Source organism: Xenopus laevis, chromosome 8L, assembly GCF_017654675.1.
Source record: "Xenopus laevis strain J_2021 chromosome 8L, Xenopus_laevis_v10.1, whole genome shotgun sequence".
Classification (NCBI taxonomy): domain Eukaryota; kingdom Metazoa; phylum Chordata; class Amphibia; order Anura; family Pipidae; genus Xenopus; species Xenopus laevis.
In genome coordinates this window covers 787,309-815,271 of record NC_054385.1, presented here as the reverse complement: position 1 = coordinate 815,271, position 27,963 = coordinate 787,309, and the positions used below count along the sequence as shown (strand labels likewise).

General features: G+C 49.5%; 1 protein-coding gene across 5 annotated transcripts; it reads left to right on the top strand.

Annotated features, from left to right (window-relative positions):
* Window positions 1-482: 482 nt before the first annotated feature.
* Window positions 483-27,963, top strand: XB22062963.L (provisional ortholog of CaM kinase like vesicle associated L homeolog). 5 transcript variants are annotated; one of them, XM_041572232.1, is made up of 12 exons: window positions 483-700; window positions 2,237-2,366; window positions 12,616-12,718; window positions 12,831-12,962; window positions 14,740-14,814; window positions 14,915-15,053; window positions 16,447-16,567; window positions 22,542-22,617; window positions 22,704-22,840; window positions 26,229-26,307; window positions 27,013-27,100; window positions 27,314-27,963. In XM_041572232.1, exons 2-12 carry the CDS (start codon window positions 2,288-2,290, stop codon window positions 27,557-27,559), a joined length of 1,275 nt encoding a protein of 424 aa, XP_041428166.1. In that variant the 5' UTR covers window positions 483-700; window positions 2,237-2,287; the 3' UTR covers window positions 27,560-27,963. The 5 variants fall into 5 exon arrangements, with proteins under 5 accessions (XP_041428166.1, XP_018084820.1, XP_041428167.1 ...); XM_018229331.2 differs by lacking the exon at window positions 2,237-2,366 and having other exon boundaries at window positions 485-700; XM_041572233.1 differs by lacking the exon at window positions 483-700 and having other exon boundaries at window positions 1,563-2,366.

The window sequence follows — 27,963 nt, the reverse complement described above, 5'->3', positions numbered from 1 at the left end:
TTGACATGCCTGATCTGCCAATTGGGGTGGGTGCTGTATCAGGCTTTGAGGTGCATATAGGGACAATTTGTAGTTTTTGTAAATCTAAAATTATTTTAGGTTTCTGTTGTACAGTTTGTTCTATGTCCAGTTGCTATGGGGAAGGCATCTAGCAACCACAAAAAAATGGTAAATCTAATATAAGTAATTCAAAATGGTAACTGGTAAAGCTGAAGAGGGAGCTGAATAAGAAGGAAGAGAACTTCCTGGCCCCTCACTGGATTCAGTTTTGGTATATCCTTGCCTAAAGCTACTGGGCTCTGATGGGAGAGTCGATCTGTACAATGGAGCTGCCCTTAATAAACATGGATGAAAATATCCAGCGCAAGGTCGCAATTCTATTTGCCATGACTCCTGATTGGTGCAATATCTGGCAGCGTGTTAGTTGACATCTGCTGATTGGCTGATATATTTCTGGCCAGAGCAGTTTTCTTACCATTTCCGGCGAGTGCTTTCGAGTACATCCTGTACGAGTTGTCATGGCGATGCCCTTGTGCTTTAGGGGCCTGCTTCCCGCCGGGCTCTGCGGCTCCACCAGACTCCACGTTTCCTGCCTGTTGTCCGGCCCGTCTCCTCCGCCGCCGCCGCAACCCTCACCCGCAGCGGGGCCCCCGACACAGCCGCCCATGGGGAGGACGAGGAGGTCAATGTGTATGAGAAGGTGAGGGGCCCCGAGCCCGACTTGTCACCAACTCTCTCTCCCCAAACTCTCAACCATTTACCCTCTACTTACCCCCATTATTTACTTATTTACCCTCTAATTACCCCCATTATTATTGAGAGAGCTATAGATATATGTACGCAGAGAGAGCTATAGATATTTATATATATATATATACATACATACACACACACAGAGAGCTATAGATATATATACACAGAGAGAGAGAGAGCTATAGATAGATAGATAGATATATATATACACACACAGAGAGAGCTATATATATATATATATATAAACAGATGCTTCACCGGCACTCACCCTCAATCAATCAATTCCCGGGTGCTCCTCAAAGGAGAATTAAATAGATGCAAATAGGAGCACTCACGGTTGTGTTGAAAAAAGAATGTCTTTTATTGGAGTGTTACAAACTACCCCACATCAACGCGTTTCGGTTCTCTCTGAACCGTCGTCAGTATCCTGACGACGGTTCAGAGAGAACCGAAACGCGTTGATGTGGGGTAGTTTGTAACACTCCAATAAAAGACATTCTTTTTTCAACACAACCGTGAGTGCTCCTATTTGCATCTATATATATATATATATATATATATATATATATACATATACATATATACACACAGAGAGAGAGAGAGAGAGCTATAGATATAGATATATATATATATATACAAAGAGAGAGAAAGAGCTATAGATATAGATACACAGAGAGCTGTAGATATACAGAGAGAGAGAGAGCTATAGATATATATATACATACATAGAGAGCTATAGATATATAAATATATTTATAGAGAGAGAGCTATAGATATATATACAGAGAGAGATCTATAGATATATAAATATATTTATAGAGAGAGACAGGGAGCTATAGAGAGACACATGTATATAATATACAGTATATGAGTGAATGTGGTAGTGGGAAGACTCAGCAGTGCCTGTTGGTACCAGCAGAGGGCGCTTTGGTTACACTGTTCATGAGTTTCTATATGAGACTCCCATTCACATTGGCACCTTCAGATCTTGCCTTTTCCTTTCTCCTTGCCGCTGCCTAAGGCGCAGGATCCCATTGTCTCCCATAACCTTCTCCCCCCCATCCTCGGCTCATTATCCGCCTGCTCGGCCGTCGTCTCTCCCCCCCACAAAGAGCCTTTCTCCTGCTCAGCTTTGAAGTAGTGCGTGTGCTGCTGGCAACATTGGGCCCACGCCTGGCCGGATCCAGTAACAGCCCGGCACCCTTTTATGTGATTATTCACTGCACATCATAATGATCATCGTGGATCCTTCTCTCCCCTCTCTGCTTCCCACTCCTCCCCCCCTCGGGCAATGCTGGGTGCCCAAAACATGCCCATTAGCCCTAGGCTCTCCCACTGGCCCGCAGCCTTTCTCTTTATCAGTGTGATGCATGAGCACAATCCGCATGGCAGCTCCAGCACACTGCCCCAAATAATGTGTGCTGTTGATGCCCCTTTTCAGTGTGGGCTGTCCCAGTGTCACAGCTCTTGTGTCTCCCCGTAGAGCCCAGACTGGCACGGATACCATGAAGACCCGGTGGTGGATGTGTGGAACATGAGGCTGGTGTTTTTCTTTGGTTTCTCAGTGTGTATAGTGCTGGGCTCTGTCTTTGTCTATTACCAGCCTGACCACGGTAAGTGCCCCCTCCCCTCGCTACAATCACTTTGTGCCACAATATATCCCCAGCACTCGGCCACCTGGGAGGGAGCGACTATATTGCTTCCATAACTCTCTGGCTGACACCAGACTACCCACAATGCTCCTCTCCCTCCCAAGCCGGGGGTGTCTGTAAATTTGGAGCAAACCCCGGTGGAGCCGTGAGCCTACTATAAATAGTCTCTTAATTGCTTGTTCTGAGCCAGAGGCACCGGCACCTCATTCATGAAAGGATCTGTCCAGCCCTGTGAGTAATTAGTGGCCGGCTTGTCTGATGAGTGACAATCAATTAATTATTAACTCACTGACTGGCACCCACACCTTCCCCTCTCCACCATCATTTATTCACCCACACCTTCCCCTCTCCACCATCATTTATTTACCCACACCTTCCCCTCTCCACCTTCATTTATTCACCCACACCTTCCCCTCTCCACCATCATTTATTCACCCACACCTTCCCCTCTCCACCTTCATTTATTCACCCACACCTTCCCCTCTCCACCTTCATTTATTCACCCACACCTTCCCCTCTCCACCATCATTTATTCACCCACACCTTCCCCTCTCCACCTTCATTTATTCACCCACACCTTCCCCTCTCCACCATCATTTATTCACCCACACCTTCCCCTCTCCACCTTCATTTATTCACCCACACCTTCCCCTCTCCACCTCATTTATTCACCCACACCTTCCCCTCTCCACCATCATTTATTCACCCACACCTTCCCCTCTCCACCTTCATTTATTCACCCACACCTTCCCCTCTCCACCATCATTTATTCACCCACACCTTCCCCTCTCCACCTTCATTTATTCACCCACACCTTCCCCTCTCCACCTTCATTTATTCACCCACACCTTCCCCTCTCCACATCATTTATTCACCCACACCTTCCCCTCTCCACCATCATTTATTCACCCACACCTTCCCCTCTCCACCTTCATTTATTCACCCACAACTTTCCCTCTCCACCATCATTTATTCACCCACACCTTCCCCTCTCCACCATCATTTATTCACCCACACCTTCCCCTCTCCACCATCATTTATTCACCCACACCTTCCCCTCTCCATCATCATTTATTCACCCACACCTTCCCCTCTCCACCTTCATTTATTCACCCACAACTTTCCCTCTCCACCATCATTTATTCACCCACACCTTCCCCTCTCCCTCACTGCCATCATTTACTCACCCACTGCCCCCCATCTTCCTGCCCCTTACTGACACCCACTGCCCCTCATGCTCCTGACCCTTACTGGTATGTGAGGGGGATACAAGGGGCGTGTACTATTTGTACCTGTCTCTATAGGATGCGCCAGTGGGCACGCAGGGAAGCGGAGAGGCAACTGCTACGGAGGCAATCGCTGGGACTGCCGGCCATTGACACAAACTATTATGACCCACAGAAGATTGTTTTGCCCCCTGAAGATGAGTGATTGCCCAGCCCCTCTGCCTTGCCTCTCAACCAATAAAGTGTGTGAAAGACAAGTGTGTGGTGTCCGTTGGTCTGTGAGGGTAACGGGGGTTGGTGGCCAGGACCCAACTCAATTTATTGACTTACACAACAATAGGCTGGAAGTGCCCCTGGGGGGTTGGGGGTCTTGGATAAGGTTAAAGGTGCCATGATGAAGCTGAAAGAATCCCCAGAGAATGTAGTGGTGCTGTTGCCCCCTTAGGCTGTGTGGAAGTGGTATGTGCCCCTGTGCAAGGACAGACGAGCCCCCAGGGAAGGAACCTGCACAGAACTCCCCTAGGGACACAGACACATGGAGCACAGGTGCAGCTGGAAACTCCCAGGGGAAGCCAGGAGCATGCTGGGAGGAAGGTCAGGAAGCAGAGGAAGGGGATGCCATGAGCTGGTCAGCCAGAGGGGAATGCAAGATGGTGCCTGTGTGTAAGAATCTGCCAGTAAATGGGCAGAGAAGGCACAGGAGGGAAGAATCCTTGCAGAAGCCACTACAGAGCAGTTAATATCATCCCCACATATTCCCTCTGCTGCATTCTCCTAGACTCACAAACGCTGGTACAGTAATGGCAGCCATTCGAGTGGAGCTAAATGCTGCCATACTGGTTGACCCAATCCATGCAATGTGAGGGCCGATGGATCAGAAGGGCCACAGTCCCAAACAAGGAGCTGGAGGATGTGCAACAGCAACTCACTCAATGACGTTCATTAGAAGTGCCTGGCACATTTGCACCTGGGCAGTAACCCATAGCAACCAATCAGTGAGTGCAGGTTGAGCAATGGTAGCAACCCTCTGATTGGTTGCCTTGAGTTACTGCACAGCTGCAAATTCCCCTAATTAGCCCCAATGAGTTTAATGAAACCCTGGGAAGACTTTTATCTAAACAGGCCCTGCACTAAGGAGATGGGGGGGGGGGAAGTGTGTACCCCAGTATCTAATGAAATTGTATATAGGCTTTACCCCCAGTCACGTTTATCTGTGTCTCTGAGCTGCTCTTTCATGTCAGCGCCTGGGTTCTGGGCTGTATGAGCAGAAGGGGCTCACTGGAGTGGGTGGGGGTTGCAGTGACCCCCATATCTATCAAAGTGCTCACTGGGATGTTTCAGACAGAACGATGAGAAGGATTTTGTCAGGTATAGGCAAATTGAGAGGGTCCTGTTTGTTTAGCCAAGGCAGTGTTTCACCAATAGGGTGTGTGCTGAAATAAGGGGTGCAGTCACATGGTCTGTAACCTGTGGGCATCCTGGGTCACACCCCGCTAGTGCCACTCTGGCTTGTCCCCAATGCAGGCCAATAGGGAGGGAGGAAAAAAGGAAAGGGATGCTGCAGGTTCTTACATGTGACCCCCCCCCGCATTGGGGAAGTGAAGGAAATGGGGGAGCAAGGAGGTGATTCCCAAGGAAAGCAGGGAATTCATGTAAAGAGATTGGGGCAAGAGGAGGAGGCAACTCATGGAATAAGGTGGGTTCCTGGGGTGTCAGTTAGAGCAGGGAAGTGAAAGGGGGCACATAACAGGGGGGGCAGTTAGTCAGGAGCTGGCACACAAGGGGTTAAGGAATGTTGCTTGGAGCCAGTCACACTCATGCATTTAGGGCACTAGTGATCCCAGGAGAGCTGGGGGTACTAACTGGCTTCCCCCCCCACACACACACACACACGTGACTGTTGAGCTTTCTTATCAGATTCCCAAGGACAAAGTACATAATGGCAGGTAGTGGGGCCCTGGGAGGGGAGTTGTCATGGTAACACCCAGCCATTCCTGTGCAGCATCACTTAACCGTTTCCCCACTAGACCCCTGTGCCACTGCACTTGCACATACTTTCCTTTGTACCATTCAAGCCCTGGGGTCAGAGCTGAGCCTCACTTTTCCCAACTCACAGGGGCCACACCTTTTGCTGCTGCCTCAGCCCCTCCTGTCTGACCTGATGATTGGGTCAGTACCTGTCCTGGCTGTGCCCGAGCTCTGCTGCCGCCCTGTGGCGATGATTGGCTAGTGCAGGGGGCAGCTCTCCTCCCGTGGGCTCCACCACACGTACTAAATAGTCTCACTTCATCCCCAGCTGTGACTCGTGCCGCTGTCCGGCTCAGGTACGTGGGGAAGGCTCTGCCCTGGGCAAACTCTGCTCATTCCTCTTCTTCCCACCGAACCCGACAATTGTGCTCATTGCTGAGCAGCGACGGAACGGCCCCGCACTTACCTACAAGTTCTTTATCTACAAGTTGCGCCCGCGGAACCTTCCAACGCTGCTCCGCACTCTGCCTATTGGGTCACTCTGCTAATACTCCGTCCTGCACTCACTGCCTACTGCTCCCCTCTCTATACAACTTAGGGCTCTGCAATCATGCTCTGTATGTGCAATTGCTCTGCAATAATGCTCTGTGTGTGCACTTGCTCTGCAATAATGCTCTGTGTGTGCACTTGCTCTGCAATAATGCTCTGTATGTGCAATTGCTCTGCAATAATGCTCTGTGTGTGCACTTGCTCTGCAATAATGCTCTGTGTGTGCACTTGCTCTGCAATAATGCTCTGTGTGTGCAGTTGCTCTGCAATAATGCTCTGTGTGTGCACTTGCTCTGCTAAATGCTCTGTGTGTGCACTTGCTCTGCAATAATGCTCTGTGTGTGCAATTGCTCTGAAATAATGCTCTGTGTGTGCACTTGCTCTGAAATAATGCTCTGTGTGTGCACTTGCTCTGCAATATTGCTCTGTGTGTGCAATTGCTCTGCAATAATGCTCTGTATGTGCACTTGCTCTGCAATAATGCTCTGTGTGTGCACTTGCTCTGCAATAATGCTCGGTGGTTGCAGTTGCTCTGCAATAATGCTCTGTGTGTGCACTTGCTATGCAATAATGCTCTGTGTGTGCACTTGCTCTGCAATCATGTTCTGTGTGTGCACTTGCTCTGCAATAATGATCTGTGTGTGCACTTGCTCTGCAATAATGCTCTGTGTGTGCAATTGCTCTGCAATCATGCTCTGTGTGTGCACTTGCTCTGCAATAATGCTCTGTATGTGCAATTGCTCTGAAATAATGCTCTGTGTGTGCACTTGCTCTGAAATAATGCTCTGTGTGTGCACTTGCTCTGCAATATTGCTCTGTATGTGCAATTGCTCTGCAATAATGCTCTGTATGTGCACTTGCTCTGCAATAATGCTCTGTGTGTGCACTTGCTCTGAAATAATGCTCTGTGTGTGCACTTGCTCTGCAATATTGCTCTGTGTGTGCACTTGCTCTGAAATAATTCTCTGTGTGTGCACTTGCTTCTGCAATAATTCTCTGTATGTGCACTTGCTCTGCAATATTGCTCTGTATGTGCACTTGCTCTGAAATAATGCTCTGTATGTGCACTTGCTCTGCAATATTGCTCTGTATGTGCAATTGCTCTGCAATAATGCTCTGTGTGTGCACTTGCTCTGAAATAATGCTCTGTGTGTGCACTTGCTCTGAAATAATGCTCTGTGTGTGCACTTGCTCTGCAATAATGCTCTGTGTGTGCACTTGCTCTGAAATAATGCTCTGTGTGTGCACTTGCTCTGAAATAATGCTCTGTGTGTGCACTTGCTCTGCAATAATGCTCTGTGTGTGCACTTGCGCTAAAATAATGCTCTGTGTGTACACTTGCTCTGAAATAATGCTCTGTGTGTGCAGTTGCTCTGCAATAATGCTCTGTATGTACAGTTGCTCTGCAATAATGCTCTGTATGTGCAGTTGCTCTGCAATAATGCTCTGTATGTGCAGTTGCTCTGCAATAATGCTCTGTATGTGCAGTTGCTCTGCAATAATGATCTGTATGTGCATTTGCTCTGCAATAATGCTCTGTATGTGCAATTGCTCTGTGGACAGTAATGCTCTGGGAGTAGTTGCTCTGCAGACAGTAATCCTGTGGGTACAGTTGCTCTGCAGACAGTGATGCTCTGGGTGTATGTGCTCTGCAGACAGTAATGCTCTGTATGTGTAGTTGCTCTGCAGACAGTAATGCCGTGGGTACAGTTGCTCTACAGACAGTAATGCTCTGTATGTGTAGTTGCTCTGCAGACAGTAATGCCGTGGGTACATTTGCTCTGCAGAAAGTAATGCTCTGTATGTGTAGTTGCTCTGCAGACAGTAATGCTCTGGGTACAGTTGCTCTACAGACAGTAATGCTCTGTATGTGTAGTTGCTCTGCAGACAGTAATGCCGTGGGTACAGTTGCTCTGCAGAAAGTAATGCTCTGTATGTGTAGTTGCTCTGCAGACTGTAATGCTCTGGGTGTATGTGCTCTGCAGACAGTAATGCCCTGTATGTGTAGTTGCTCTGCAGACAGTAATGCTCTGGGTGTATGTGCTCTGCAGACAGTAATGCTCTGTATGTGTAGTTGCTCTGCAGACAGTAATGCTCTGGGTGTATGTGCTCTGCAGACAGTAATGCTCTGTATGTGTAGTTGCTCTGCAGACAGTAATGCTCTGGGTGTATGTGCTCTGCAGACAGTAATGCTCTGTATGTGTAGTTGCTCTGCAGACAGTAATGCCGTGGGTACAGTTGCTCTGCAGACAGTAATGCTCTGTATGTGTAGTTGCTCTGCAGACAGTAATGCTCTGGGTGTATGTGCTCTGCAGACAGTAATGCTCTGTATGTGTAGTTGCTCTGCAGACAGTAATGCTCTGGGTGTATGTGCTCTGCAGACAGTAATGCTCTGTATGTGTAGTTGCTCTGCAGACAGTAATGCTCTGGGTGTATGTGCTCTGCAGACAGTAATGCTCTGTATGTGTAGTTGCTCTGCAGACAGTAATGCCGTGGGTACAGTTGCTCTGCAAACAGTAATGCTCTGTATGTGTAGTTGCTCTGCAGACAGTAATGCTCTGGGTGTATGTGCTCTGCAGACAGTAATGCTCTGTATGTGTAGTTGCTCTGCAGACAGTAATGCTGTAGGTACAGTTGCTCTGCAGACAGTAATGCTCTGTGTGTGTAGTTGCTCTGCAGACAGTAATGCTGTAGGTACAGTTGCTCTGCAGACAGTAATGCTCTGTATGTGTAGTTGCTCTGCAGACAGTAATGCTGTAAGTACAGTTGCTCTGCAGACAGTAATGCTCTGTGTGTGTAGTTGCTCTGCAGACAGTAATGCCGTGGGTACGGTTGCTCTGCAGACAGTAATGCTCTGTATGTGTAGTTGCTCTGCAGACAGTAATGCTGTGGGTACAGTTGCTCTGCAGACAGTAATGCTCTGTATGTGTAGTTGCTCTGCAGACAGTAATGCTGTAAGTACAGTTGCTCTGCAGACAGTAATGCTCTGTGTGTGTAGTTGCTCTGCAGACAGTAATGCTGTGGGTACAGTTGCTCTGCAGACAGTAATGCTCTGTATGTGTAGTTGCTCTGCAGACAGTAATGCTGTAAGTACAGTTGCTCTGCAGACAGTAATGCTCTGTGTGTGTAGTTGCTCTGCAGACAGTAATGCCGTGGGTACGGTTGCTCTGCAGACAGTAATGCTCTGTATGTGTAGTTGCTCTGCAGACAGTAATGCTGTGGGTACAGTTGCTCTGCAAGTGAATGTGCGGCGCAGGGTTCTGCACATGTGGAAGTGACAGACTGTGTCCCATTCACACTAATTGGCCCCTAGAGATTCGGGTGAATCAGAAAAGAAACGGAGTCGCTTTCAGCCGAGGAGCCAAATAGCCGACTAATTAGAGCATCTGGGAATAGCAACTGCTGTAGCGCTCTGCTCTCTGTCCTACTGTGGCCCCAGCCTGGGAGGGTGCAGGGGTGTGGCCCCACGGTTACTGTATAGTTACTGTATGGCCCTATCAGTCTTCTCTTGCCCACCCTGTCTCTGCCCCCAATAATCATCTCCCCTACTGCCCCGTTCTGACTTTTACCCCAATATTTATATATGAGCCCAGCCTGAAGGCCAAGGGGAGATTTAGAGCACTGATGGGGAATGGGGGTGCTGTAGAGTATTGATGGTGAATGAGGGCAGTGTAGAGTATTGATGAGGAATGGGGGTGCTGTAGAGAATTGATGGGGAATGGGGGTGCTGTAGAGTATTGATGGGGAATGGGGGTGCTGTAGAGTATTGATGTGGAATGGGGGTGCTGTAGAGTATTGATGGGGAATGGGGGTGCTGTAGAGTATTGATGGTGAATGAGGGCAGTGTAGAGTATTGATGGTGAATGAGGGCAGTGTAGAGTATTGATGGGAAATGGGGGCAGTGTAGAGTATTGATGGGGAATGGGGGTACAGTAGAGTATTGATGGGGAATGGGGGTGAAGTAGAGTATTGATGGGGAATGGGGGCAGTGTAGAGTATTAATGGGGAATGGGGGCAGTGTAGAGTATTGATGGGGAATGGGGGTGCTGTAGAGTATTGATGGGGAATGGGGGTGTGTAGAGTATTGATGGGGAATGGGGGCGGTGTAGAGTATTGATGGGGAATGGGGGCGCTGTAGAGTATTGATGGGGAATGGGGGTGCCGTAGAGTATTGATGGGGAATGGGGGCGGTGTAGAGTATTGATGGGGAATGGGGGTGCTGTAGAGTATTGATGGGGAATGGGGGCGGTGTAGAGTATTGATGGGGAATGGGGGTGCTGTAGAGTATTGATGGGGAATGAGGGCAGTGTAGAGTATTGATGGGGAATGGGGGTGCTGTACAGTATTAATGGAGAATGGGGGTGCTGTAGAGTATTGATGGGGAATGGGTAAGTGTAGTATTGATGGGGAATGGGGGTGCTGTAGAGTATTGATGGGGAATGGGGGCAGTGTAGAGTATTGATGGGGAATGGGGGTGCTGTAGAGTATTGATGGGGAATGGTGGTGCTGTAGAGTATTGATGGGGAATTGGGGCAGTGTAGAGTATTGATGGGGAATGGGGGTGCTGTAGAGTATTGATGGGGAATGAGGGCAGTGTAGCGTATTGATGGGGAATGGGGGTGCTGTAGGGTATTGATGGGGAATGGGGGTGCTGTAGAGTATTGATGGGGAATGGGGTTGCTGTAGAGTATTGATGGGGAATGGGGATGCTGTAGAGAATTGATGGGGGGTGGGGGTGCAGTTGAGTATTGATGGGGAATGGGGGTGCTGTAGAAAATTGATGGGGGTGGGGGTGCAGTTGAGTATTGATGGGGAATGGGGGTGCTGTAAAATATTGATGGGGAATGGAGGTGCAGTAGTGTTGATGGGGAATGGGGGTGTTGATGGGGAATGGGGGTGCAGTAGAGTATTGATGGGGAATGGGGGCAGTGTAGAGTATTGATGGGGAATGGGGGTGCTGTAGAGTATTGATGGGGAATGGGGGTGCTGTACAGTATTGATGGGGAATGGGGGTGCTGTAGAGTATTGATGGGGAATGGGGCGGTGTAGAGTATTGATGGGGAATGGGGGTGCTGTAGAGTATTGATGGGGAATGGGGGTGCTGTAGAGTATTGATGGGGAATGGGGGCGGTGTAGAGTATTGATGGGGAATGGGGGTGCTGTAGAGTATTGATGGGGAATGGGGGCGGTGTAGAGTATTGATGGGGAATGGGGGTGCTGTAGAGTATTGATGTGGAATGGGGGTGCTGTAGAGTATTGATGGGGAATGGGGGTGCTGTAGATTATTGATGGTGAATGAGGGCAGTGTAGAGTATTGATGGTGAATGAGGGCAGTGTAGAGTATTGATATGGAATGGGGGCAGTGTAGAGTATTGATGGGGAATGGGGGTGCTGTAGAGTATTGATGGGGAATAAGGGCAGTGTAGAGTATTGATGGGGAATGGGGGTGCTGTAGAGTATTGATGGAGAATGGGGGTGCTGTAGAGTGTTGATGGGGAATGGGGTAAGTGTAGAGTATTGATGGGGAATGGGGGCAGTGTAGAGTATTGATGGGGAATGGGGGTGCTGTAGAGTATTGATGGGGGGGTGGGGGTGCAGTTGAGTATTGATGGGGAAATGGGGGTGCTGTAGAATATTGATGGTGAATGGAGGTGCAGTAGTGTTGATGGGGAATGGGGGTGCAGTAAAGTATTGATGGGGAATGGGGGTGAAGTAGAGTATAGATGGGGAATGGGGGTGCTGTAGAATATAGATGGGGAATGGAGGTGCAGTAGTGTTGATGGGGAATGGGGGTGCAGTAGAGTATTGATGGGGAATGGGGGTGAAGTAGAGTATTGATGGGGAATGGGGGTGCAGTAGAGTATTGATGGGGGTGGTGTGGGTGGAAGAAAGCAGGAGTAATGCTTTGCACAGTCCCCAGTGAACAAGTGGCCCAGTTAGTTTAGTATAAGGGCAGCAGTACTGTATGTGATTGAGATAAATGGACCTGTTTATGGAATGTTCTAGAAACCAGACCCCAGGGAATCCCTGAGAATTGGGGCCACTCTGAAGAAGGAGCCGCTGGTGCAGGATTAGAATCTCAGTATTAATACACACCCCTTTGGCTGTGGCTTTGAAACTCCATGAATCATTGGCATTTGTTGGTCTGGACCCACAGTTCCACAGAACCCACAGGTTTTGGGATCACAGACAGTCTGTAGCCTTGTGCCGATCCTTAAAGGAGCAGTACCCTCTTGTGCAAACGAGTGCAATGAATAGGGTTGTGCTGATCTTAATGGGGCAGTATCACTAGTAAAACTCAGTTAAGCTCATTAATCAGGTTACTGGTTATAAAAACAATAAATACATTTTTATTTCAGCAGAATGTATTATAGCTTATGTGGGTGTATACTTGCTCTTTATGACAGATTATAATGCAGTGAAGCTGCCCCCCGGTCTGACCGTACCCCACTGTGTTTCTGTTGCAGACGCTGCCATGCCGTTTGGGTGCATCAGTGGCAGGAATGAGAAAACCTACAACTGCTTCTCTGACATCACAGACAAATATGAGATTGGGCAGCTTCTGTGCGCGTGAGTTCAGTGCATGTCTCTTTAAGGGCCACAGCAGCTAAACGTGGGTTATTTGGGGGGCTTTTGTACATCTCACTGAGTGCATGTGTTGTGCCAATCCCCTCACCCGCAGGAAGGAATTTTGTGAGATCTGCCTTGCGCGGGAGATACAGACCGACCGGCTCTTCATCTGCAAGAAATTCCTCAAGAAAGACGGACGCAAGGTGCGCAGAGCTGCCAAGAACGAGATCCTGATCCTGAAAATGTGAGTTGGGGCAGGAATGGCACCCCATGGGCACAGCACTGGGTATTCTCATTGGTCTGTGGATGGGCATGTACGTAACAGGGTACCAGGAGCCCCTAAAACTTCTGTGACACCCCTGTAGGCTTCCTGCACAAAATTCCTCATAATGTCCAGTTAGGGGGAGATTTGGGGTGAGTGCTTATTTGTACTCTGGGTACCCCTGGAACTATAGCAGGGTGACTGTTACCCCAATGTTTCTATATATCTGTAACCTTGTTATGAGCTAAGGGGGCCCAGTCTGAAGGTCAGTTAGGGGGAGATTTGGGGTGAGTGTTTATTTGTACCCTGGGTACCCCTGGAACTATAGCAGGGTGACACCCCAATGTTTCTATATATCTGTAACCTTGTTATGAGCTAAGGGGGCCCAGTCTGAAGGTCAGTTAGGGGGAGATTTGGGGTGAGTGCTTATTTGTACCCTGGGTACCCCTGGAACTATAGTAGGGTGACACCTCAATGTTTCTATGTATCTGTAACCTTGTTATGAGCTAAGGGGGCCCAGTCTGAAGGTCAGTTAGGGGGAGATTTGGGGTGAGTGTTTATTTGTACCCTGGGTACCCCTGGAACTATAGCAGGGTGACACCCCAATATTTCTATATATCTGTAACCTTGTTATGAGCTCAGTGGGCCCAGCCTGAAGGTCAGTTAGGGGGAGATTTGGGGTGAGTGTTTATTTGTACCCTGGGTACCCCTGGAACTATAGCAGGGTGACACCCCAATATTTCTATATATCTGTAACCTTGTTATGAGCTCAGTGGGCCCAGCCTGAAGGTCAGTTAGGGGGAGATTTGGGGTGAGTGTTTATTTGTACCCTGGGTACCCCTGGAACTATAGCAGGGTGACACCCCAATGTTTCTATATATCTGTAACCTTGTTATGAGCTAAGGGGGCCCAGCCTGAAGGCCAGTTAGGGGGAGATTTTGGGTGAGTGTTTATTTGTGGAATCAAATCAGGACCTAACCCAAATAAAATCCCCTCTATATAGAAAAAATTGTACTCCACTGTGTTTCAAAAGCAAAATAGCAAAGAAAAAAAAAAGTCCCTCCTTCACACTAAACAACCAATCTGGGAGCTTCAAGCCAGCCAATAGGGGCGCTAAAAGCCAGTGCATTAGGGTTACTTGCCCCTATTCCCATAAACTGCCCCCCAATCCCACCCCCTACCTGTATTTGGCCCTGCCAATAAAGCTCATTTGATTGGATATGAGAGAGCTGTGTATTACATAGAGGGGGGGGGGAGATATTATGGGATGGCTTGTGGCTGCCGGACAACAGCTGGAGACTTGCAGCACATGGGGATAAGGTGCTTATCCTGCACTGTCAGTCACCTGGGGCTCCTTCACCTTCTATGATTGACAGCTGAACTGCAAGCTCCCTGGGCTCCACACCAGCTAAAGTACACAATGCCAGACATTATCCTGAGTTGTTGGGTTTCAATGGTACCTTTGGCTCATAGTCAGTTTTTTAATGGGTAACAGGCACTGAATGGTCTCCCCTCTACATATGTGCCTTTGTACATGAGGGAAGTGCATGGTGCACATATAGATAAGTATGAGGCTGTTCTCCTACCCCGAGTGTCACTCCCACTCCCGCACTCTTGCATAGTGTATGTGGGTACACTGGGGTGCACACGGGGTGGGGGCAGGATGAGCTCGCCCACTCATGCACTGATTTATGATTTAGAGCAGAAGGGGTAAAAGGATTAAAGGCCAAGGAGGATGAGTCTGTCCTCTCTTTTACAGGGTGAATCACCCCAACATTTTGCAGCTGATTGACACATTTGAAACCAAGAAAGAATTCTACATCATTCAAGAACTGTGAGTTGGGACTGTCCTGTGGGAAAGGATACATATGTATATATGTTATGTGTGTCCAGTTTGTATATCAGAGCATGATGGGGCTCTTGGGTCCCCGCAGGGCCACAGGCGGAGATGTATTTGACTGGATTCTGGAGCAGGGATATTACTCTGAGAAAGATGCCAGTAATGTCATCCGGCAAGTCCTAGAAGCTGTATCCTACTTGCACAGCCTGCATATTGTGCACCGAAATCTCAAGGTACCTGCCCTGGGTCAGGGTGGTGGGGGGGCCTGTGCTTTGTTAGCAAAGAGCTCAACTAATGGGTGCTGCTGCTGCTGCTGCTACTGGTGCTGAGCTGGGAAGCAAAGGGATAGTGCTAAAGAGGAGGAACAGGGATGCTGTTGCTAAGGAGGAGGAAGCACAGGGATGTTGTTGCTAAGGAGGAGGCACATGGATGATGTTGCTAAGGAGAATGAGGCACAGGGATGCTGTTGCTTAGGGGAAGAAGGCACAGGGATGCTGTTGCTAAGGTGAAGGAGGCACAATGATGATGTTGCTTAGGAAAAGGAGGCACAAAGATGCTGTTGCTAAAGAGGAAATAGGGATTGTGCTAAAGATGAGGCACATGGATACTGTTGCTAAGGAGGAGGCACAGGTATGCTGTTGCTAAGGAGAAGCAGATAGATGCTGTTACTAAGAAGAAGGGACAGGAATGATGCTAAGGAGGGAACACAGATGCTGTTGCTAAGGAGGAAGAGGCACAGGGATTCTGTTGCTAAGGAGGAGGCACAGGGATGATGTTGCTAAGGGGAAGGAGGCTCAGAGATGCTGTTGCTAAGGAGGAAACACAGGGATGTGCTAAGGATGAGGCACACATATGCTGTTGCTAAGGAAGATGCACATGGATGCTGTTGCTAAGGAGAAGGTATAGGGATGGTGCTAGAACTGATGACAGGAAGGGGTCAGTGTTGGGTGTGTGACACATTTCTCTCACTTCGGGGACCAGGCGCAGATGAAATATTAAAGAGCGGCACAGCCCCAGTCTGGCACCACAGTGATGGCTCTGCTCATGCGAGAAGCTCTGACCTGTTTATTTACCCCAAGCATGGAGCACATGTACTAACAGCTGACTGTCAGCTTTGGGAACATAAGTGTCTCTGGCACCTTTACGTGGAACTGTTTCCACACAAACGCACACCGCCGAGCACATAATGGGGCGAAGCACTCGGCTATACCGTCCCTGCGCTAAATCTTTCTTTTAGAACAAAAAATGCCATAATGTTCAGCTGTCGGCCAGCTTCTCATTGGCTGACAAACTTAATAAAGTCCCTAAGATTCCTGTATTGGGCTCCTGGTTCTCTATTATACAAGATTATCTCTGGGTGTCACTGGCACAAACTCGTCCTCTTATCTCCAGGCCAGAACTGCCCGTCATTAGAAATAGCGATTAATTACTGCTCCACGGCTAATCGTTCTGTCAACTGCCCATTTGCCATTGGCCTGTACTCCCCCACAGCATGGCCTCTCTGTATATTTCTATTGCACTGACACCCTAACACTTGCATTATGGGGAGACTGCGGGGCAATGAATTGATGCTAATTTATATCACTTTATATTGGAGGCGTCTCTCACTCTTTGCTTGTGCCACAGCTGGAGAATCTGGTGTATTATAATCAGAAAAATCACTCCAAGGTGGTTCTGCGAGATTTCTATTTGTCATGCTTTGAAAGTGCGGAAATCACAGAGCCTTGTGGGACCCCCGAGTACCTGGGTAAGTGGAGAAAGGAGGGAAGTACAGTAGGAGGAACACCAGGGAAGTACAGTAGGGGAACACTAGGGAAGTACAGTAGGGGGAACACTAGGGAAGTACAGTAGGAGGAACACCAGGGAAGTACAGTAGGGGAACACTAGGGAAGTACAGTAGGGGGAACACTAGGGAAGTACAGTAGGGGAACACTAGGGAAGTACAGTAGGGGAACACTAGGGAAGTACAGTAGGGGGAACACCAGGGAAGTACAGTAGGGGAACACTAGGGAAGTACAGTAGGGGGAACACTAGGGAAGTACAGTAGGGGAACACTAGGGAAGTACAGTAGGGGGAACACTAGGGAAGTACAGTAGGGGGAACACTAGGGAAGTACAGTAGGGGAACACTAGGGAAGTACAGTAGGGGGAACACTAGGGAACTACAGTAAGGGGGGACACTAGGGAAGTACAGTAAGGGGGGACACTAGGGAAGTACAGTAGGGGAACACTAGGGAACTACAGTAAGGGGGGACACTAGGGAAGTACAGTAGGAGGAACACCAGGGAAGTACAGTAGGGGAACACTAGGGAAGTACAGTAGGGGGAACACCAGGGAAGTACAGTAGGGGGAACACCAGGGAAGTACAGTAGGGGGAACACTAGGGAAGTACAGTAGGGGAACACTAGGGAAGTACAGTAGGGGAACACTAGGGAAGTACAGTAGGGGAACACTAGGGAAGTACAGTAGGGGGAACACCAGGGAAGTACAGTAGGGGAACACTAGGGAAGTACAGTAGGGGGAACACTAGGGAAGTACAGTAGGGGGAACACTAGGGAAGTACAGTAGGGGGAACACTAGGGAAGTACAGTAGGGGGAACACTAGGGAAGTACAGTAGGGGAACACTAGGGAAGTACAGTAGGGGGAACACTAGGGAACTACAGTAAGGGGGGACACTAGGGAAGTACAGTAAGGGGGGACACTAGGGAAGTACAGTAGGGGAACACTAGGGAACTACAGTAAGGGGGGACACTAGGGAAGTACAGTAGGAGGAACACCAGGGAAGTACAGTAGGGGAACACTAGGGAAGTACAGTAGGGGGAACACCAGGGAAGTACAGTAGGGGGAACACTAGGGAAGTACAGTAGGGGAACACTAGGGAAGTACAGTAGGGGAACACTAGGGAAGTACAGTAGGGGAACACTAGGGAAGTACAGTAGGGGGAACACCAGGGAAGTACAGTAGGGGGAACACTAGGGAAGTACAGTAGGGGAACACTAGGGAAGTACAGTAGGGGAACACTAGGGAAGTACAGTAGGGGGAACACCAGGGAAGTACAGTAGGGGGAACACTAGGGAAGTACAGTAGGGGAACACTAGGGAAGTACAGTAGGGGAACACCAGGGAAGTACAGTAGGGGGAACACCAGGGAAGTACAGTAGGGGGAACACTAGGGAAGTACAGTAGGAGGAACACCAGGGAAGTACAGTAGGGGGACACTAGGGAAGTTCAGTAGGGGGAACACTAGGGAACTACAGTAAGGGGGGACACTAGGGAAGTACAGTAGGGGGGACACTAGGGAAGTACAGTAGGAAGAACACTAGGGAAGTACAGTAGGGGAGCACAGGCATTGGATAGTAGGGGGCACAGGCATAGTATAGTAGGGAGCACAGGCATAGGATAGTAGGGGGCACAGGCATAGGATAGTAGGGTAGCACAGGCATAGGATAGTAGGGGGCACAGGCATAGTATAGTAGGGGAGCACAGAGAGAATTCCAGTACAGGGCATAAGAAGATTATGGTGACCCAGGCATAGCATAGTATGGGACACAGGCATAGCATAGTAGGGAGCACAGGCATAGGATAGTAGGGGGCACAGGCATAGGATAGTAGGGGAGCACAGGCATAGTATAGTAGGGGAGCACAGGCATAGTATAGTAGGGGAGCACAGGCATAGTATAGTAGGGAGCACAGGCATAGGATAGTAGGGGGCACAGGCATAGGATAGTAGGGGAGCACAGGCATAGTATAGTAGGGGAGCACAGGCATAGGATAGTAGGGGGCACAGGCATAGGATAGTAGGGGAGCACAGGCATAGGATAGTAGGAGCACAGGCATAGGATAGTAGGAGAGCACAGGCATAGTATAGTAGGGGAGCACAGGCATAGGATAGTAGGGGGCACAGGCATAGTATAGTAGGGGAGCACAGGCATAGTATAGTAGGGGAGCACAGGCATTGGATAGTAGGGGGCACAGGCATAGTATAGTAGGGAGCACAGGCATAGGATAGTAGGGGGCACAGGCATAGGATAGTAGGGGAGCACAGGCATAGTATAGTAGGGGAGCACAGGCATAGTATAGTAGGGGAGCACAGGCATAGTATAGTAGGGGAGCACAGGCATAGTATAGTAGGGAGCACAGGCATAGGATAGTAGGGGGCACAGGCATAGGATAGTAGGGGAGCACAGGCATAGTATAGTAGGGGAGCACAGGCATAGGATAGTAGGGGGCACAGGCATAGGATAGTAGGGGAGCACAGGCATAGGATAGTAGGAGCACAGGCATAGTATAGTAGGGGAGCACAGGCATAGTATAGTAGGGGAGCACAGGCATAGGATAGTAGGGGGCACAGGCATAGGATAGTAGGGGAGCACAGGCATAGTATAGTAGGGGAGCACAGGCATTGGATAGTAGGGGGCACAGGCATAGTATAGTAGGGAGCACAGGCATAGGATAGTAGGGGGCACAGGCATAGGATAGTAGGGTAGCACAGGCATAGGATAGTAGGGGGCACAGGCATAGTATAGTAGGGGAGCACAGAGAGAATTCCAGTACAGGGCATAAGAAGATTATGGTGACCCAGGCATAGCATAGTATGGGACACAGGCATAGCATAGTAGGGAGCACAGGCATAGGATAGTAGGGGGCACAGGCATAGGATAGTAGGGGAGCACAGGCATAGTATAGTAGGGGAGCACAGGCATAGTATAGTAGGGGAGCACAGGCATAGTTAGTAGGGAGCACAGGCATAGGATAGTAGGGGGCACAGGCATAGGATAGTAGGGGAGCACAGGCATAGGATAGTAGGGGAGCACAGGCATAGGATAGTAGGGGGCACAGGCATAGGATAGTAGGGGAGCACAGGCATAGGATAGTAGGAGCACAGGCATAGTATAGTAGGGGAGCACAGGCATAGTATAGTAGGGGAGCACAGGCATAGTATAGTAGGGTAGCACAGGCATAGTATAGTAGGGGAGCACAGGCATAGGATAGTAGGGGGCACAGGCATAGTATAGTAGGGGAGCACAGGCATAGTATAGTAGGGGAGCACAGGCATAGTATAGTAGGGGAGCACAGGCATAGTATAGTAGGGTAGCACAGGCATAGTATAGTAGGGGAGCACAGGCATAGGATAGTAGGGGGCACAGGCATAGTATAGTAGGGGAGCACAGAGAGAATTCCAGTACAGGGCATAAGAAGATTATGGTGACCCAGGCATAGCATAGTATGGGACACAGGCATAGCATAGTAGGGAGCACAGGCATAGGATAGTAGGGGGCACAGGCATAGGATAGTAGGGGAGCACAGGCATAGTATAGTAGGGGAGCACAGGCATAGTATAGTAGGGGAGCACAGGCATAGTATAGTAGGGAGCACAGGCATAGGATAGTAGGGGGCACAGGCATAGGATAGTAGGGGAGCACAGGCATAGTATAGTAGGGGAGCACAGGCATAGGATAGTAGGGGGCACAGGCATAGGATAGTAGGGGAGCACAGGCATAGGATAGTAGGAGCACAGGCATAGTATAGTAGGGGAGCACAGGCATAGTATAGTAGGGGAGCACAGGCATAGGATAGTAGGGGGCACAGGCATAGTATAGTAGGGGAGCACAGGCATAGTATAGTAGGGGAGCACAGGCATAGTATAGTAGGGTAGCACAGGCATAGTATAGTAGGGGAGCACAGGCATAGGATAGTAGGGGGCACAGGCATAGTATAGTAGGGGAGCACAGGCATAGTATAGTAGGGGAGCACAGGCATAGGATAGTAGGGGGCACAGGCATAGTATAGTAGGGGAGCACAGGCATAGTATAGTAGGGGAGCACAGGCATAGTATAGTAGGGTAGCACAGGCATAGTATAGTAGGGGAGCACAGGCATAGGATAGTATGGGACACAGGCATAGCATAGTAGGGAGCACAGGCATAGGATAGTAGGGGGCACAGGCATAGGATAGTAGGGGAGCACAGGCATAGTATAGTAGGGTAGCACAGGCATAGTATAGTAGGGGAGCACAGGCATAGCATAGTATGGGACACAGGCATAGCATAGTAGGGAGCACAGGCATAGGATAGTAGGGGGCACAGGCATAGGATAGTAGGGGAGCACAGGCATAGTATAGTAGGGGAGCACAGGCATAGTATAGTAGGGAGCACAGGCATAGGATAGTAGGGGGCACAGGCATAGGATAGTAGGGGAGCACAGGCATAGTATAGTAGGGGAGCACAGGCATAGGATAGTAGGGGGCACAGGCATAGGATAGTAGGGGAGCACAGGCATAGTATAGTAGGGGAGCACAGGCATAGTATAGTAGGGTAGCACAGGCATAGTATAGTAGGGGAGCACAGGCATAGGATAGTAGGGGGCACAGGCATAGTATAGTAGGGGAGCACAGGCATAGTATAGTAGGGGAGCACAGGCATAGGATAGTAGGGGGCACAGGCATAGTATAGTAGGGGAGCACAGGCATAGTATAGTAGGGGAGCACAGGCATAGTATAGTAGGGTAGCACAGGCATAGTATAGTAGGGGAGCACAGGCATAGGATAGTAGGGGGGCACAGGCATAGTATAGTAGGGGAGCACAGGCATAGTATAGTAGGGGAGCACAGGCATAGGATAGTAGGGGGCACAGGCATAGTATAGTAGGGGAGCACAGGCATAGTATAGTAGGGGAGCACAGGCATAGTATAGTAGGGTAGTACAGGCATAGTATAGTAGGGGAGCACAGGCATAGGATAGTAGGGGGCACAGGCATAGTATAGTAGGGGAGCACAGGCATAGTATAGTAGGGGAGCACAGGCATAGGATAGTAGGGGGCACAGGCATAGTATAGTAGGGGAGCACAGGCATAGTATAGTAGGGGAGCACAGGCATAGTATAGTAGGGTAGCACAGGCATAGTATAGTAGGGGAGCACAGGCATAGGATAGTAGGGGGCACAGGCATAGGATAGTAGGGGAGCACAGGCATAGTATAGTAGGGGAGGACAGGCATAGGATAGTAGGGGAGCACAGGCATAGCATAGTAGGGAGCACAGGCATACGATAGTAGGGGAGCACAGGCATAGGATAGTAGGGGGCACAGGCATAGGATAGTAGGGGGCACAGGCATAGTATAGTAGGGGGCACAGGCATAGTATAGTAGGGAGCACAGGCATAGTATAGTAGGGGAGCACAGGCATAGTATAGTATGGGACACAGGCATAGCATAGTAGGGAGCACAGGCATAGGATAGTAGGGGGCACAGGCATAGGATAGTAGGGGGCACAGGCATAGGATAGTAGGGGAGCACAGGCATAGTATAGTAGGGGAGCACAGGCATAGTATAGTAGGGTAGCACAGGCATAGGATAGTAGGGGAGCACAGGCATAGGATAGTAGGAGGGCACAGGCATAGGATAGTAGGGGAGCACAGGCATAGTATAGTAGGGGAGCACAGGCATAGTATAGTAGGGGAGCACAGGCATAGTATAGTAGGGGGCACAGGCATAGTATAGTAGGGGAGCACAGGCATAGGATAGTAGGGGAGCACAGGCATAGGATAGTAGGAGGGCACAGGCATAGGATAGTAGGGGAGCACAGGCATAGGATAGTAGGAGGGCACAGGCATAGGATAGTAGGGGAGCACAGGCATAGGATAGTAGGGAGCACAGACAGAATTCCAGTACAGGGCAGGGCATAAGAAGATTCTGGTGACCCTGAATGACCCAGTCTCTGTGCCCACAGCCCCAGAGGTGGTATCGAGACATAGATACGGGCGCCCGGTGGACTGCTGGGCAGTTGGAGTTGTGATGTACATCCTGTGAGTGTTACAAAGTTCTCTCTTTCTGTCTCTAAAACACCTTTGAACCCCTCATTTAGTCTGATCCCCCACCTTTACTGTTCCAGCCTCTCAGGAAACCCCCCCTTTTATGATGAGAATGAGGAAGAAAACAGTGAGAATCACAACAGGAAAATCTTCCGCAAGATTCTGGCTGGGGAGTATGAATTTGATTCCCCCTACTGGGACGTCATCTCTGCCCCAGGTACTCATTGTCTCTTCTAGCCCTGCAGGTGACATGCTGTGGATCCACAGCCTGCTATTACACTACAATTCCCATGAATCCCTGTGCATACAGCTGCAGATACTGAGCTACTGTACATCACACAGAGGCACAGCTGGCTACTGAGAGGAGACATCTGGCTCAGACTTAATCCTCCTTCTGAACATATTTCTCCTGCACATTCTCAGCAATCTCCAGGCTTCCGGCACTGCTCTCCTAAGCAGCGCTAAGCAAACACCTGCCCATAGGGCTCCTTACAATATGGATTGTGGGGAGGCAGAAGGAGGTGGTGCATTGCACATGTGGCAATTATGAACATACACATCAGGGAGTGGCAGTACATGGGCAGACAGTGGCTAGCACATATAGGTCGTTGGGTCACATGATGGCACAAGGCAACATAGAGAGTTCTGTCCCACAGAACTTGCTATCTAAAGACACAGGGAGGTTAGTACCAGGCCATGTAACTTTGTGGGAGGGGGGCTGTATTTTTCCTTATAGCTGGAGATACAGAAGGGACAAGAGGTCCCACAGTAACAGCCTGTTGTGGGTGTAATGGCTTCACTTAAACTCTTCTACCACCCCATGCCCACATATAGTGTGTGATCAGAGCAGCGGCTGGATGAGAGTACAGAGCCCCCTTAGTACAAAAGGCAAATACCCACTTGTCCTGGGCACATGGTGTCACTGGAGGAATCATCCAAGTATCACATAGCAGGGGGCACTTCCATGGCCCTGGACTATCAGGGCTTCTTTGTACCAGGTCATCAGGCAGAGGGCAATGAGCTCCTTAAAGTTTTGGTTTCACACCTGGCCAGATTGAGGAGCATCCATTGGTTCATTAATTCTGTTGGGGGGCATGCATTGGTCCATTAATTCTGTTGGGGGGCATGCATCGGTTCATTAATTCTGGGGGGGCATGCATCGGTTCATTAATTCTGTTGGGGGGCATGCATTGGTTCATTAATTCTGTCGGGGCATGCATTGGTTCATTAATTCTGTGGGGGGGGCATGCATTGGTTCATTAATTCTGTTGGGGGGCATGCATTGGTTCATTAATTCTGTTGGGGGGCATGCATTGGTTCATTAATTCTGTTGGGGGCATGCATTGGTTCATTAATTCTGTTGGGGGGCATGCATTGGTTCATTAATTCTGTTGGGGGGCATGCATTGGTTCATTAATTCTGTTGGGGGGCATGCATTGGTTCATTAATTCTGTTGGGGGGCATGCATTGGTTCATTAATTCTGTCGGGGGCATGCATTGGTTCATTAATTCTGTCGGGGGGCATGCATTGGTTCATTAATTCTGTTGGGGGGCATGCATTGGTTCATTAACTCTGTCGGGGGGCATGCATTGGTTCATTAATTCTGTTGGGGGGCATGCATTGGTTCATTAATTCTGTTGGGGGGCATGCATTGGTTCATTAATTATGTCGGGGGCATGCATTGGTTCATTAATTCTGTCGGGGGGCATGCATTGGTTCATTAACTCTGTCGGGGGGCATGCATTGGTTCATTAATTCTGTTGGGGGGCATGCATTGGTTCATTAATTCTGTTGGGGGCATGCATTGGTTCATTAATTCTGTTGGGGGGCATGCATTGCTTCATTAATTCTGTTGGGGGGCATGCATTGGTTCATTAATTCTGTTGGGGGGGCATGCATTGGTTCATTAATTCTGTTGGGGGGCATGCATTGGTTCATTAATTCTGTTGGGGGCATGCATTGGTTCATTAATTCTGTTGGGGGGCATGCATTGGTTCATTAATTCTGTTGGGGGGCATGCATTGGTTCATTAATTCTGTTGGGGGCATGCATTGGTTCATTAATTCTGTTGGGGGGGCATGCATTGGTTCATTAATTCTGTCGGGGGCATGCATTGATTCATTAATTCTGTTGGGGGCATGCATTGGTTCATTAATTCTGTTGGGGGGCATGCATTGGTTCATTAATTCTGTCAGGGGGCATGCATTGGTTCATTAATTCTGTTGGGGGGCATGCATTGGTTCATTAACTCTGTCGGGGGCATGCATTGGTTCATTAATTCTGTTGGGGGGGGCATGCATTGGTTCATTAATTCTGTTGGGGGGCATGCATTGGTTCATTAATTCTGTTGGGGGCATGCATTGGTTCATTAATTCTGTTGGGGGGCATGCATTGCTTCATTAATTCTGTTGGGGGGCATGCATTGGTTCATTAATTCTGTTGGGGGGCATGCATTGGTTTTGGTTTATTAATACTGTTGGGGGCATTCATTTGTTCATTTATTTTTTTGGCACATGCATTGGTTCATTAATTTTGTTGGGGGCTTTCTGTGATTCATTAGATCTCTTGGGGGCTTCCCATGGTTCATTATTTCTGGGGGCTACATATGATTCCATAGGTCTGCTAGGGACTAGAAGTAAATTGCTGCCAGAAGTCTGTATTTGGGTCTCTATGACTTGGTCCATTGTATTGAATTGGGGAATGGGGGCTGCTTGAGCCATTTACTGTTTCTCTTCTGCCTCCCCCAGAGACAGCACAACATGGCAGAGATGGGAAGGGGGGGGTCAGCTCTCTGGGATGGGTTGTTGGATGTAGCAGAATAATCTGGCACCTTCCCTCCCCCCAGTAATCCCCCTCAGGGCTAAATCCCTGCTTAGCTGGCTGAGCCCTCATTCACTGCTTCACGGCTGGAGATCTTTGTCAGATGGGGGGGGGGGCAGGGGCCCTTGGGAACTAGATCATAAAGTGCCACCATGAAAGTTCAACGAGGCCACAGAAGCCACATATTCCTGCCCTGGGTAATATATATCTATCTGGCACACGTAGCCCCTTATAGGTAATGCTGCACCTGTATCCGGGCGCTGTTAACTCTTTACAATTCACTAGTAATCTGTAGAAGTAGGTTGGTTAGGCACGTGTCTTTCTATTACTTTAGAACTATGGCAGCTTCCACTAGGGAACTGGGGTCGGGACATGGGCAGAGGAGTAGGGCACAATTAGGGCTGCTCATTGGAAGTGACAGTGACTGGGGTAACCTGCCCTACATTACACCAGGATTTGCCCACTACAAGCAGTATAATGGTGCCAGCAGGTGGCTCCCTTGTATCACAGCAGTGCCCAGAAAACAGAGAATCCTTTGCAACAAGTCCCCAACTCATGCAGGAGCTCCCTATTGTGTCCTTTCTCTATACCCCCACAAATCCAGTGCACCCCACTTTTATATACCTTTGTGCCACTCTAATATTGGAAAGTAGCATAGTGAAATGAGACGTAAATAAGAGTTATTGGCAGCGTTCCCCTTAAATACCATTCCCTGGCACAAGAAAGGCAGGTTAGTGGGGCAGGTTGTTCTGTGGATAATTTCGGATGTTCTGTGTCCTGGCAGCAAAGGACCTTGTGTCCCGGCTGATGGAGATCGATCAGGAGCAGCGAATCACAGCACAGGATGCCCTCAGCCACACCTGGTAAGTTCCACTCTATGCCTGGCTGTGGGGGGCACTTGTACTTAGCGTTGAACCCACTGGGGCAGGTGCATCCTCAGAGAGAGACCAAAGCTGGTGCCAACTGGGGGTCGCAGGAGTCATTTCAGTGCAAAAGGTCCAGAAAGACTTGTGTGGCCCATAGCTCCCCTAGTATGTTGCCCCATAAACAGCATTTGCTGTTAGGGGTCTGAGGCAGGCCCGGACTGGCAATCTGTGGGTTCTGGCAAATGCCAGAGGGGCTGCTATAAGGTCCCATAGAAAGTCAGTATTTAGTGGGCTGGTGGGGGCTGTTTGGGCCTCTATGTGGGCTGATTGGGCCTCTGTGTACCTGAAATGCCAGGGCCTGTTTTAATTCTCAGTCCGGACCTGGTCTGAGGGCTGGGTATTATGGGGCTGTGTGATGCCCTGAGGGTGTAATCTGGGTGAGGCCTGGATGTCATACCCTAGGGGTGGTATTATGGGGCTGTGAGATGCAATGGGGTAGGGCTATTGTGCTTAGTGATGCCCTGGGGTGGAGGCATTGTCCCGTGAGGGCTGGGTATTATGGGGCTGTGTGATGCCCTGGGATGGGGGTATTGTCTTAGTGAGGCCTGGATGTGATGCCGTGGGATGGGGCTAATTTTATTTCCATGAAACCCTAATGGCTTCTTCCCTGCTGTTGCCACTAACCCACTCTCACCACTGCAGGATTTCAGGGAATGCAGCATCAGAACGGAACCTGAAGGAGGGAGTCTGTGCCCAGATTGAGAAGAACTTTGCCAAAGCCAAGTGGAGAGTGAGTACTGACGGGCACACATGGGCAGGGTTGGCTATGGGGCAAGTTCTAAAGAGACTGTGTGAAGGTAACAAAGGCCCAGGAGCTGTTTGGATTCACCCATGAGTCGCTGGGTATAGAAGGGATTATTATGATATATATTACATATATATATATATATGGGTGCTGTGTATGCTCACACTAATAATAACCATTTGGTTCTCCCCTCCCTAGAAAGCCATACGTGTTACCACCTTCATGCAGCGTCTCAGAGCCCCAGAAGGTGCCAGCGGCCGTCTCCCGGTCACCCCCCGTTCCTCCATGAGCGTGTCCCACGAGGTGATGGTGGAAGCCAGCTCTTCTTCCCACACCCCTTCCCCTCACTCATCCTGCAGAGATATCACTGATCCAAACCGTCGCTCTGACCCATGTGACAGTTTGGAGCCCCAGATTGAGCATCCAAAGCAGGGGGCGCCCTAATGCCCCCCATCACCCTCCTACACAGAGTGGAAAGGGGTCAGTGCGGAAGGAGCTGCACAAAGTACTAAGTACTGGAACCTTCCCCCAGCCCCCTAAAGACTCTTTTAGGCCCTTTGCTGGACATACCCCAGAGGCAAAGGATGGTTCCCCAGGGGTTCCCATAGATCAGAAAGGATCCAACTGCGGTGGGTTTAACCAGGTCCATATTCAGGGGACTGCATCACATCCCAGAGAGTTCTCCCCATCTCTCTTCCTGTTTCCATGGGGAGGGGAAATGATGGGATTTGGCTCCAGGTGGGTGACTCTGCGCATGGCAACTGCATGTTTCCATATTATGCCCTCATCTGCCACAGGCTGGACCCCAAAGCAGTGATGGGCTGAACCCTAATAAATGCAAAGTAGCA